Source organism: Hoplias malabaricus, chromosome 1, assembly GCF_029633855.1.
Source record: "Hoplias malabaricus isolate fHopMal1 chromosome 1, fHopMal1.hap1, whole genome shotgun sequence".
NCBI classification, from domain to species: domain Eukaryota; kingdom Metazoa; phylum Chordata; class Actinopteri; order Characiformes; family Erythrinidae; genus Hoplias; species Hoplias malabaricus.
The window spans coordinates 49,291,046-49,304,766 of record NC_089800.1 but is presented as its reverse complement, the minus strand read 5'-3'; the positions used below and the strand labels follow the sequence as shown (position 1 = coordinate 49,304,766).

The window sequence follows — 13,721 nt, the reverse complement described above, 5'->3', positions numbered from 1 at the left end:
ACCAAGAAGAGTGAAAGAAAGAAAGAAAAAAAATAGTTTAAATGATAAAAGAATAAAGAACTGACAGAGACTGAGGGGAAGAAAAAAGCAAAACATACAGAAAATGAAGGAAGGAAGGAAAGGGGAAAAATAATGATAAAAAAGAATATAAAGGAAGTACAAAGGGAAAACAAATAATATGGAAAAAGAGAGGTAATGTAAAAGTAGCACTGTTGCGGTAGTGCAGCATTGTTGTGTAAAGGCATATTAATAAAAATCCAACAGAGATATCCCATTTCCTGCTCTTCCTCAGTCAGTGCTTCTGCGTGATTTAATGAAATCTCTGTGGCAGACATGGAGCAATAAAGTGGCTGGCGGGAGGTTAGCGGTGTAGAACAGGAGACCATGCCCCATGCAGACTGACCACATGACCGCTCCCCTCCCTGCCATTCACTCACCAGCAGCTCCAGCCTCACTAAAATTCTGTACCTTAACATCCCCTCATCTTTTGCAACCTGCCCCCTGCTAGTTATGTTATTAATACTATAGCCTGCGTGTGGAGGAGGCTTGAGACTTGCTGCTGTGCTGGGGTTGAGGGGTGAAGCTCTGGAGATGAAATGAGTTTGAAAGGGATGAAATGATTGATGATGAATTGCCATCTTTAAAAGGTCACAACAGTGTCAGCTCTTGTCCTCTGAGTGCAACAATGTCTAAAGGTTTTTCTTTTGTTGTGTTTTACTCACTATTTTGCGTAATATATTGATATTTATTTGTAATCAACAATATTTAAATCAAGGCTCATGATACCTGTATGTGTTTTATTGTTAGCAATTCCTTATATAAATTGCTTAACGAAACGCTTGTGCATTATGTAATGCCAGTCATTTAAAACTCTCAGTTAATACACAGAAATTCAATATCAGTGCATTCCTACTGGGTGAGAACAATTATATTTGATAAGGCATGAGCACCCTCGTAAAACAATAAATGATAAGTTTGCATAGATACTGTTGCCTTTGATTGACTGAGATGAATACATTTTGAGGTAAAAGCATTGCACTCACTTGACTACTTATTATACTTTAAAATAAAAGTGCTGAGTGACTGCTAGGGAACACTTCAGCTTTCCCGTGAATTATTACATTTATTTAACCTTTATTTAACGTGGTTAATCCCGTTGAGATCACTGTTTCTCATTTACAAGGGAGACCTGGCCATAAATGGCAGCAACACAGTTACAACAACGAGTATACACAAAAACATATTCAGATAAATACATTTTATATGTTTGAAGTTATCTTTTTATAAAGTTTAATAATGTATACATATAGGGCCATTTTCCCACTGTCTCCATTTAAAATGCTCTTTAGTTTCAGCCTTGTCCAGGACCCTTGCCGTAAAGATAATTTATCCTTCTGGAGACATCTGAAGTTAATCTGACAGTTTTTCCCTATGGACTCAATACAGTAAAACATTGTTGATGTAGACATTGTGAGCTGTATGTTCTCAGTGCTTTGGTGCTGTCGTTTACTGGACCAGCCTTTCTTTTTGCTTGACAGATACATCAGTCAAATTGGTTATTAATATTCCGTTGACCCAAAGTTTTTGGAAGCGCGTGTGCCATTGCTAACGCAGACCACACACCAGTGGGAAGAGCTTAGGCTTATGTGCACTTGCATGTGTGTGTGTAACCTGCTTTTGATGCGTGGAGGCGATGGAGAGGGTGTTCTGGGGGCAGGGATGGAGGGTGAAGGAGAATAAGAGTGGGTGCTGAGTTTGTAAATTCCCCAGGCAGAGGGCGGAGTGCACAGTGTGTAACGATAAGCAAACAATGCTCTACTTTCAATGGTCCGTTTGCTTAAGCAGCTTTCCAGGGACGTGAATCGAAAGCGGAAAGATGAATGTTGTTTCACTGCTTGCCTCATTTGTTCTCCCCCCAAGACATTTGTTCACCTCTGATTGACCTTGTTTATTAACCCCCCCCCCAATAATAATTAGTTTTGTGTGAGGTACGACAATGTTTTGTCTATGGATATGTTTTTGTTTGAAGTGTAAAAGCTGAGTCTCAGAAGGTGCAGACGTATTTGTATTTGTTATCCCAACATGTGTTTCTTCCAGACAAAACATGCTGGACCATTTTTTTTTTTTTTAGGAAGTTCAAGTGGTCAGGAATCCCCTTTGTCTCTTTTCTTTAATGTTAATGCAATTCTCCTTTTTTCCCCTTTTCCCTTTGCCAGTGTTCAACTCCCCACCCCTTCTGATCCCCTCGCCCTTTATGTGGCCATAGAAACTTGTTTCCGGAATCAGTGCGTCAGGCCCTCAAATGTGAATGACTAGCATGTACAAAAGCTCTGTGCGGGAAGAGGAGAAAATATCAGCCATTAGTTTGGTGATGTCACTGTGCCAAAATTAGGCTGCTGAAGAAAGAGGAGGATGTGGAAACTTGTTTAGAAGAAATGAAAGGGCTAGATGCACTGCCAAAGCCTTGAAGTGCGGAGTGTGCACCATTTCCAATTTGTGTGCTTTTAGAATATGCTTTTTTAAAGGCAAAAACTAGTACTGTCCCTATTGAAACGTGCTGAATTCATGTTTGTTTTAATTAGATGCCATACTTATTATTCTATTTGCAATAATGACCGACAGGACACAGACTGTAGATTCCTACTGAATAAATGTATCTATTGGAACGAAAGGACAGTTCCTTTTTTATATCATTGGCATTTTCTATTGTTGCGCAGCTGTTTATTGTGAGGTGATGGCAGCTTCTCTGGGACCCCCATTCAGGCCAGGGGCTTGAGCTGGGCTACAGATAATTAGATCAGTGCTATCAGTTTCACTGTTCCTTTTCTCCATCGGAATTTACATGATAATAACACTCTCTCGACAGTCCCTCTTTCTCAAAGGAGCTCAGGCTTTTTTTTTTTTTTTTTTTTTACTCACCCTTGCAAACATCTAAATGATTCACTGCCTCACCTTAAAATGCACTTGTAAAGAAGAGAAAAAAGATGCCTGGGAAAATCCTTAAATGTGTTACAGAAAGTGAACAAACAGGAAAATTTGTCCTTTTGGAATGTGATATATGTTACAAAGGTTGAGATACTTGATTAAATCATTAGTTTTTGTAGCCTTATACATTTGGGACCATTTGAAAAGGATTGTTTAATTGAAAATGAAATACATTTGTGGTTTCTTATCTTTTTGATTATACTTATTTCAGGGGGACATGTCATATGCTACAAAGAGCACTGAGCCTGAGTTCACTGAATCTACATGCAAACCTCAACTCATCAAATCTTTTCATATTCAGAGTCTCTGCTCTAATAAGCAGTATCCCAAAACATGTCCCTTAAATGCTTTCACTCCAGTGGAGATCAGTTTGGGCCCCTATGAACGTCTCAGTGTTGGTCCATCTTCCATTCTGGCATTCACTGTTCGCCAAGAAGCTTCCTGTAAATGCAGGACTGTTTACAGCGGCCGTTACACTCATACCCAGGATTTCTTAAGGTCAACATTTTCTTCTGGCACACTGGGCTTGAACCGCACTTTAGTCCCCTTTAATTTAACAGCTCCGGCAGCTTTTCTAGTTAAATCGACTGTTCATTATTGAGCCCCATTTTACGAAGGGGCTGTGAGGTGCAGTTTAATGAATCTCTGGCACAAAGATCCCTTTCACTGCCGAAGGAAGAATAGAAGCTATTTAGACCCTGTTGGGCTGTATGTCAAAGGCAGCCCATAATAGTTGTCAGGCAGAGGCTAAAATTCCCACTGGTGCGGGAATGCACAAGAAATCAACTTTCACCACGAGCAGATTAAGACACTATCAGGAAGTTTGGGAATAGACACGCGAATACAGTGGCACCGGCTAGAACACACTGCCTTTTACTTTTCAGCATTTATTGCTCATGTAATCATACAAGGCTTGGTTGAGTTTTCAGCTTCACAACATGCAGCAGACCTTAAAGGTGAATGCAAGCAAATACCATATGTGAAGTGTAGAAATCACAGCATTTGAATAATTAAAGATTATATTGATGTCTTATAGGGCTCATTAGAGCATTTTTCAACTACAAAAACAACAAACATTTTCTGGTGTTGTGCATGTAACTTTTTATGGTTTTAATGCATTATATTTTATGATGAATAATAACTGTACCTCAGACATTACTAATGTATTCTATTGTATACTGCACACCAACTTTGGAAAAGAAAACTGCACTTCATTCATTAAAAGTTTCATGCAGTGTTCTGATATAACAGCAAATAAAAGTTTCAGAACTCTAAAAGCCAAAATCTAATATGGTTTATAGTAATAACACTCAATAGTAATTCTATGCTACGAGTTAAATATTAAAAACTGAAGTCAAATGGTAATGTTTGCAGATATACCTTGATTGACTTGATCCACTTGATTCACTTTTGTTTTGAAACACTGAAGAACAAAGGCCTTCAAGAACCTTAACTGTATGTTTCTAAACATTGTTAAATGTATTGCTGTACCATCACAGTCTTTTATATAGTGACATTGTACATGCCACATACAAATACACAATAAGAGCTGCTTGGGACAGTTGAACAAGTAGCTATTGTCTTTTTGCTCTGTGGGATGCCTCTGACAAATCCCTCTTAGTTGCAGGTGGTCAGGCGTGAGCAAAGAGTTAAGTCTCAGGGTCCTTCTGTCCCACCCCTCTAATGTCCTGACATCATTGGCCCTGCCCCCTAAAATCCCCCTGCCTTCCCCCAAAGTCTTTCCCCCAGTTCTGCTTTGGTTGGAGTGAAAAGAATCAGTGCGTCCCCAGCGCAAGGACCAACTTGGGGGAAGAAATCTGTTTTAATGATGGTCTGAGAAACTTTCAGGGAAACACTGGACACCTTGGGTAAAATACTGACGAGAGAAATGGCTGTTCAGGCAGCCATCATGAACACGCAGTTCCTAAATTTCTGTTTCCCTGGTTCGGTTATGGAGTACGAGGTGGAGAAAGGCTTGGAGAGGGGTCTATTTTGTGAAGCTGACTGTGAGGGCGACTTCAGGGAGACCACCAAGGATTTGCTTAGCTTCATCGACTCTGCTTCAAGTAACATTAAACTGGCACTGGACAAACCCGTCAAGTCCAAAAGGAAAGTGAACCACCGCAAGTACCTCCAGAAGCAGATCAAGAGATGCACAGGAATCATCACATCTGGGAATGCAGCGACTCAAGAGCCATGCAAGAGACAAGACTCGCCGCAGACTCCAACCAGCACCCTGCAGAGCAAAACGCCACCTAAACGAGAAGGGGCCCAGGCTAACTTGCAGAGCAAGAGTCTGGCGGCCCTCTTTAACCCTGCCAAGGACGTGCGTGGAGAGCGGGCCAAAAAGCCCCCGCTGAGACATCGAAACCTGCCCCCATCCTTCTTCACAGAGCCAGCCAACTGCTCCAGAGTCACATCCACTTCAGGCATGTCCCTCAAGGACCTGGAGAGAGGAAATCCAGATGCATCAGAGTTCTTTGAGCTCCTGGGGCCAGACTACAGTAACATGGTCAGTGAACAGGACCTCTTCCACGCTACACCCATCAGGGTCCAGCAGGAAGTAACTGGAGGCCCTGAGCCTGGATCGTTTGACTCACACCATTTTGTGACAGGAGGTTTTGTATATGCAGAGCCTTGGGGCACAAGTAGTGGTGTGGTCAAAAAAACAGAGGACCTAAGGACACTGTCAGGTGAACCTTCTTTATATGGCAACACAGACTCATCTGGGTCTGTTCCCGTAGAGCAAAGTTCTCCATGTGCACTGACATTCCCAAACTTCTTTACAGACTGCTCTTCCTCTCAGGTCTCTTACGATCTGGCCAGTGGATACAGCCGGGGCAGTTTTCCAACTCTCTAACTGAAGGAATTACCACCTTCAGGAAGAACCTTTCTTTTGGACGAACTTATGAAAGAACATCAGGCAGGAAACAAGAAATCTTATAATTATAAACAACATGGATTATTCTGTCCAGATCTGTTTTACTGTGCTCACATGTTTGCTTCCGAATGCTTGCTCGGTATCTTGGAATTTTACAGCAATCTGAATAAGCTCAAAAACAAATAGAAAGTTATATCACTCCATATGTGTCATACAGACACAACACTAATAGTCAATTAAATTGTTTATTGTACTCCATCACTGTGGAGTTTATTGTCAAACTGGAAAAAAAGTTAATAGATTGTTTCAAGAACATTATCTCAGGGTCTGATTGCATTTACTTGCTTATGTCAAAAATAATCACTGCCATGTAGGTGTGTAGAAAATGAGAGTAATCAAATTTTAATCAGAGTAATACATTGTAAATTGTACAATCTATTTTAATTAAAGCTATCTGGAACTATGACAGGCCTTCAGTTAGAAACAATATCAAAATAAGCCAGAACTATTAATAAACTTGAGAAAAAAACAACAATAAAAAAGACAAACTCATGCTTCTGAGAAAAAGATTAGATTTCTTTATTTTTTTTAATGCTGCATTAAACACATCAAAGTTTCTTGCTGTTTTTACTCACTTTTAGTTGCATTAAATCATTGTTAATGAGAAATTAAACAAAGTAAAGCTATTAAGACAAAACAGAAAATGTATTTTGTCTGATCTCATCATGCCTGTCTAACACTGGTTTAGGATAAAAAAGGAACAATTACACTGGACATTGCCAATGCCGGTGGTAATCAGCAACCCAATAAAATAAACAGTTCTAATGGCTAACTGTATTTTAGGTGTCTTTCATACTTTTATTATGTGCCTTGTATGAGGAGCATCTGTGTTTGCAGCATGTCCGGTGTTGGAATCACAGACTACTCCTCATGTAGATTTGATGTATATAAGTTAAAACTGAGCGATGTTCAGGTAGTCTGAGGTTTGTGTTTTATTTACTGACACTGGATTGCTGTTTTGCTTTATACAAGTCCATCTGTGTTGAATAGTTGGATCACTGTGTATGTAGCCTCTACAGTAAACTGAAGAATGTGCAACACATTCTGTTCACAATGCAATAAGACACAATAAAGCTGGTCTTTATTTCTGTCATAATCCCAACTTCACTTTTTTTCTGTGGATAAAATGTCTCTGTGTATGATTCTAGGACCTTTAGACATATTAATAAAGTGACTGTTTACAAAATCTACACCATTTGGAATGCTGAATGGTTGAGCTGGGTTTTTGAAGAGATTTAAGAAAAAGTTTCATGGAGAAACACCATTTTCAGAAAAGTTGGGCTTTGCAACCTCAGTGAGGTTATAGCTCCATCTGCGGGCAAAATTAATCACTACTCACTGCTTTAGAAGGGTTTCTAATTTTGTGTGAACTTACGTGCAACCTACAGGGTGGGTCTTTTCCTCATTAAAAAGAAATAATCGTGACCAGTGCAGAGATAATATATAAAAAGAACGACCAAAAGTGAAAATGAACCCAGAAAATTCTTTCTAAAAAAACAGTTTGTCTATTATCATTTGCAGCTTCACCAGCTTCAGACTTCACCTGTCTTGTTTATTGAAGATAGGTTCACAACTACTTCTTGTTCTCGAATGATATTTTGAGTCTATGAAAGTTTAAACTGTCTGAAAGCTTATTTTTATGCCTTTGATCAAATTACACTTTAAAACAGGATAATGAACTTAATTCTGATACTGATTTAATGCTCAAAATTGTGGCAGATTTAAATGTATTAATAATATAAATTATGAACAATAATATGATGGCTTTGTTTATAAATTATTTTCAGAACAATAAAAAAAATTATAAATTTGTTTGTTTTGAGCTCAAAATGAAAAAGTCTAAATTATAAAGGGGCTGTCCCACAAAGCAGGATTTATTCTTATCAAGGTTAGCTAGATAACTTAAGCCCAGAACTTAGGACTGTCCAGTAGGAACCTACCTGAGCCCTATTTCTATTGGACACACTGGACTTGTGGCTAAGTTGTCTGGCTAAACAGCCTTGTTACAGTCGCAAACTGTATCATCACCAGTTCAGCTCCAGGTGAGTGACAAATGGCGCATTACCCATAAGACACTATGTCTTCACGTGCATCAAGTTCTGGTTTCCTTGTGTTTGGCTCAGTGCAGGAGGCCGTGTTTATTGTGAAAAAGATACGGTTCAGCTTCTCATCTCAGCAGTTAACAGCGTCATGCACCGACGGTGTCTCTGGTAAGGACTGCATTGTGAACAAATGTGATGTTATTTATTGTTGCTGAATGTGAAAGTTGTTGTGAAAATCACAGCACGTATATTTACAACTAAAGAATTTATGTAACACGTAGAGTTAGCAAATAAATATGACGGAATTTGACATTTAACGGGAATGAAAAATAATGAAATGCACCACTTAATATATTCGGCCTGTGAAACCTGCTGCTGTGTTTTTCCGAGGCGCTAGATGGCAGTGTTGTTATTTTGAGTGACGGTGAAACGCCATTTTAATTTTTAATTAGCTGAATCCAATTTGTTAACGTACTTATGTATCATATATGGACGCAGTTGGCTCATCATATCAGACATTACACGAACAAAACCCATTAGTCGAATTCAGTATACTTCTGTGAGAAATAGGGATTTCTAAAGCACTGAATCATTGAGTCATTGTGGTATTTTATTCAGTCTTTCAATGTTTTTTTTTGTTATGTCAAATTACTGTTTGTAATCAGAAGTGACTGGATACCTGCTGAGCCTCTAATTGCATTCTCTGTTGGGAGTACCATTGTTGGAGTTACCTGAATTTACGTCATTTGTTGTATTCCATCAGGTCTTCATTGCCTTGCATAGAATAAAAATGCAGTCTTAAAATCTATGAGGGCTGATCACTGGTGAGAAATGTTCTGTGTAAGAAAGCTTGTATAAACTTGTGTATATATCTAAATGTATATTGGCAGTGTTACACAAATCTCCAAGTAATTCCAGACCTATATTCACTGAGTAAAATTTGTGTCTTGGACTCAAAAAACAAACAAAAAAACAAAAACACAAAATGCACACAAACTACATATACCCTCCAAGAGGGGTGTCTGTACGACCTACTGTCTCTTCTGCACAACAACTTTTACAGGAGAAAAAGAATAATAATAAGAAGAAAAACTGTAAAAAGTATACAATAGGGTTCAGTGCACTGAGTGCTTGAAACCTAAAAAAACCTAAGAGAAGTTAAATAACCCAAGAATCTCAGTTAGAAATCAGTTTAGCAGTTTCTGGAAAATCTTAAACATCACACTTAACTGTTTGTGACAAAAGCATGTTGCACACTTGACCTCTCGCTGACCCACACACTTGTGTGGTGTGTCTTGTTGGCAGTCGAGCAGTGGCTGGAGCGTGCAGCACAAAATGACATTCACAAGTCCTTCTCCCCCAAGAGCTCCCCTCCATCTCCTTTCTATCAGTGCCTACTTGATTAAGTGCAAAGACAAAGACTCTACGTTCTAATCAATGTGCCATTCAGCAGGTCATAGACACTTAACCAAAGACATGGCAATGCATACTTAAGGACCCATGTCATACATATTCATATATGTACCAATAGCACTCAATTTAATTTTACATGGATCATTTCCATCTTCCTTTTTTCCCCTTAGAATTAACAGGTCATGGTTTTAAAATTACAGTATGTAAATATACAATAATTTTTTCAAAATCTGCTCATCCAAAAATTCTTCAGAGATAAGGGTTAGCAGCATTGCCATCTTTGGGGATTAGATGGCGTTCAGTTGTAAGCACATCAGTGAGGTCCATATGTATTGGATGGAGTTCCGTCACAGCAGAGAACACAGTTCCATAGTTCCACAGGGTCCAGGATTGGCATTATGGTGATTATGGTGACATTAGGCTCAAGTGCAGCAGCTTCAGAACACCCCATCTCACGCTTTTCTGTGGAGATTATTCAAGCTGTGTGAGGTCAAGACATAATGTATGTGGTTTGTCTATGATTCTGCAGTTGCATATTTGGGAGTCTACTAGTACGTTTTTACCTATAAAAATGTATAATTTTTGTGACATCACAAAAACAGTTAATTTGAATTTGGCTATATATACTGCAAATAAGTGAGAAAAAGTTCCCGTGATAGTGGCTCTTTAAGTAGCACAAAGAAATTGTGTGTATGGCTCTATATTTATATCTGCTGCAACAATCCTCCAGCTGTCCTACTGGCATAAATCTTTTCTTGATCAAAGCGACATTTTGCTGCTTACACACTTTGTAAGTATGGAAAATGCCTCTGAAATTGACTGACACAAATCTCTTATGCAAATAGCATCAATAAATCATTCCCTTAGAGTCTGTTCCTCTGCTTCAGAGTCTGTTCCTCTGCAACTTATTTGCACCCCTCCCTGTATTATTCACGCCCACATAGCACACACACACACACACACACACACATATATGTATATGGGCTAATGCACAGTGAGTGTCCTTGTTCATTTCAAGAAGCGAAGATAATGCCTCAAAGAGACTTATATATATGGGAAACCTATCTTTGTGCCTCAAGTATCTTTTAGCTATCACGTTTGTAAGAGAACATGGAGGCAAAACCTAGGCTAATAAGTAATGTGAGCTCTGGTGCCACTTAATGAAAGCAGTATTATTGGCTTCTTCTGCAGTCTTTGCTGCTGTGGGGCTACTTGAAGGTCAGAAAAGCGTCAAGGACATCATTATGTGGACGGAGCTATAATGAGATAGTACAACTGCACATTTTTTACAATTTTATTTATTTATTTTGTAGATTCACACTCTATTCCAAACAGAGAGAATGCAGTTGACTCTGCTGAAGTCTGAGTTTCTGCAGCCTAAAGGTCTGGCAGGCCATCTGGGTCCACTAAAAAGTCACTGTAGAGCTGCCTTGGCTCTATTCTAAAATCCTACATTTTGAAGCTAGTAGTAAAGTGAACTGAAAACGATATGCCCTACTGCCAGACAACTGAGTTTAATTCCCAACAATGCTGCCAGAAATCCAGAGAGCACAATTAGCTCTGCTGCTCTCTGGGGGAGTAAACTGTATCACAGAATTTCTAGTGCAGAAAGCTATCACTCAATAATAGGCTTGTTCAAGATGAATTGAGCCTTGCCTTGGCCAGTGAAAGAAGCTGGTTATAGTTGGGGGAGGAGTCAAGATAAGCGTCGTCCAGCTTTTGAGTTTTACCATCAGTTTGAAGTTCACATGAAAATGATAATCCACAGCACTGTAATTTTTAATTCTCTGCGATCAGAGCTGCACAGTTGTGGGCAGAGCTTAAAGACAATGAGAGTGTTGGCCTCGGTCTGTCTCTCAGCTTAAATCGGACAAAAGAATCCCTAAAAATCAGCATTTGGCGTGACATGATGCTGCAGACAGCTGCTGTAGCTCCACTGTCTCTGGATCCTGAGATCAATCCTTGCCATGGGTGACTTTCTCTGAGGTGCTGGGTGTGTTCTCACCATGTCTGCATAGGTTTCCTCTGGATGCTCTGGCAGGTTTCCTATCACAATCCCAAAATGCATGTACCCATGCAAAATAGCACCCAAGGATTCCAGGTATGAATCCCTGATCAGGATGAAGCAGTCACAGAATGTAAAGGATTGAATTAAAACAATTTGCACTGTACTATTCCAGGCAGTGAATGCTGTGGTCAGTCTAATAAGTTGAACAAGCGTATGTATCCTTCATTTTCTTCTCCAAAATGGCAACTTTACAAGAAAAGGAACTACATTTTTTGAAAAACTGTAATTACATTTATTATGTAAATGTAAAAGTCCTTGTAAGCAGTTTTGATTGGTCTTTTATTAATATAATTTGTGTTAACAGGATTTAGCTATTTTTAACTTTGCATTGTGTATTTGGGAGTCTTAAAAATGAAAATGAATCTGAGAGCAGTTTGGATATTTTGCATGGATGCATAAAATAAAATTGACCCTAGCAGCGCTCTCTGAAACTGTATTAAGTCTAAGAAGATATATGCCACACTGTTTTTATAAATTGTGAAATCTCAATAAAATATGGAGCAGCCTGTGTGTAATTTCATCCAAAATGTATTGCCAGGAGTCCAGGGTAGTTGTACAAAGGGGAGCTGCAGCATGCGCTTTTCTGTGTGTAACGACAGAGACTTCTGCATTATACATTTTCAGATTTTTCTCAAACACATTTGCAACTGATTTAGCCCTTTCTCTCACCGCCCCCCTGTCTGAGCTACTAAAACCAAGATGAAATCCAAACTTGCAAATGATGTCCTCGTGTCCTGGGGAAAAGGACCAGTGTAATAACCCAGAAGAGTCCTCAGAGAGGAATAATAACCCATAAGAATGGAGAAAATCCCATTCCCCATCATAGACTTCTCTCTCATAATTACCAGAGCCACCTCTCCTCAAAGGTGAAGGACTCTCTTTCCCGAGCACTCCAAGATGTGGGACAATTTATTCTCAGGCTGGAATCCAAGTACAAAACTACAGAAGTTTTTTTTTTTTTTCCTTCTCTTCCTCTCCCCAGCTGTAAAAATAAGTATGACATTCCAATAACATTCTGAAAATAAAGTTCTAAGATGTTAAAAATGCCTGCATTGCATATTGTTTCATTGGCCCTGCATCGTTTGCCTTGGTGCAGTTTCGTTTCCTGATGGGGTACTTTAACTGACGTTAAAACAATGGCACTAAAAACCAAATGGGGACCTCCTCTGTTTGTTTGGACTTATTTTCTGAAATGGCCGTGTATGGCTTATCAAGTTAGCGCATGTTTTTCAATAAGGAGCGACCTGCTCTTTGAATGAATTGTTTACAGAGTGCGCCTTATTGCTTATTACACTTGATGTGTCCTGGAGGCTGACACAGAGAGAGAGAAAATGAAGGTTTGTTTATTTATAATTTTTTTCTGCACCATTTCAGGTCAGTGATATTCCTCAACCTGGAGGATGCGCGAGTGAGATGTGGGGGCGGGGGGGGGGGGTGGTTGGAGGGAATAACAAAAAAGGAAGGTGGAATATTATATGCCGATGGCTTTCAGATTGAATATTTCAACCATTTGAGGATCCCGCTGGTTTCCACTCTCTGTGTTTACATCACCTGCCCAATAAGGACACCGGGGCTATGGCTTCTGAGGCCTTTTCCATTTCTATTACTGGGCGACTGTGGAGAAATGTCCCTCTTTGTGCAGTGGCATAAATTTGGGCTGCGTGACTCTCTGGACTTTGTGAGCTTTATGAGACTTTCCACTTTTGTGAGCTGCATCATTCGAGCTGTTATCCTCCTAGGCCTCGACACGTGTGCACGCTTATCGCTTTCTGCTTTTCCTATGGACCCTGTATTCATCCGTAGCAGGAGAAAGGCAATGCCCCAGTCAGAAGATTTGTTTGGAAGTTTACTCAGAGATGAGGCCACATCCTGGAGGGTCGCAAGCAGAGTTTTTCCTCTTCCCTGTCTCCAGGCTTGAACTCCAGCACTTCATTTGTGCATTCCACTGAAATAGATTACTTTCGCCTGGCACAACCTCTGGATGCCAGACTGCTTGTTCAAGGTAATCCTTCTAAGACTCTGAGAGTGAATATTGTAATCCTTACTCATTAGTCCAGCCATTGCTATGGTTTTTGTACTTTTGGAAATGAAATATGAACAGATGCAAATGAATATGGCAAATGACACAGCCATGGCACTGCAAATGATTACTCACCATGGAAAAAAAATGCAAGCAGTAATAGAGAGATTAGCTTGTCAAACTGAGCATTAGAACAGGTCACAGGGCTTATATGGGGACTAACATTTAGTTTTCGTCATAAATGTATCATAT

The 13,721-nt window shown here is 39.6% G+C and overlaps 1 protein-coding gene across 1 annotated transcript; it reads left to right on the top strand.

Moving 5' to 3' along the window:
* The first annotated feature begins 4,759 nt into the window (after window positions 1-4,759).
* LOC136665892 (protein FAM181B) lies at window positions 4,760-6,971 on the top strand. The gene has a single exon (XM_066643741.1). The coding sequence runs from the start codon at window positions 4,874-4,876 to the stop codon at window positions 5,843-5,845; it is 972 nt and encodes a 323-aa protein (XP_066499838.1). The 5' UTR covers window positions 4,760-4,873; the 3' UTR covers window positions 5,846-6,971.
* Window positions 6,972-13,721: the final 6,750 nt, after the last annotated feature.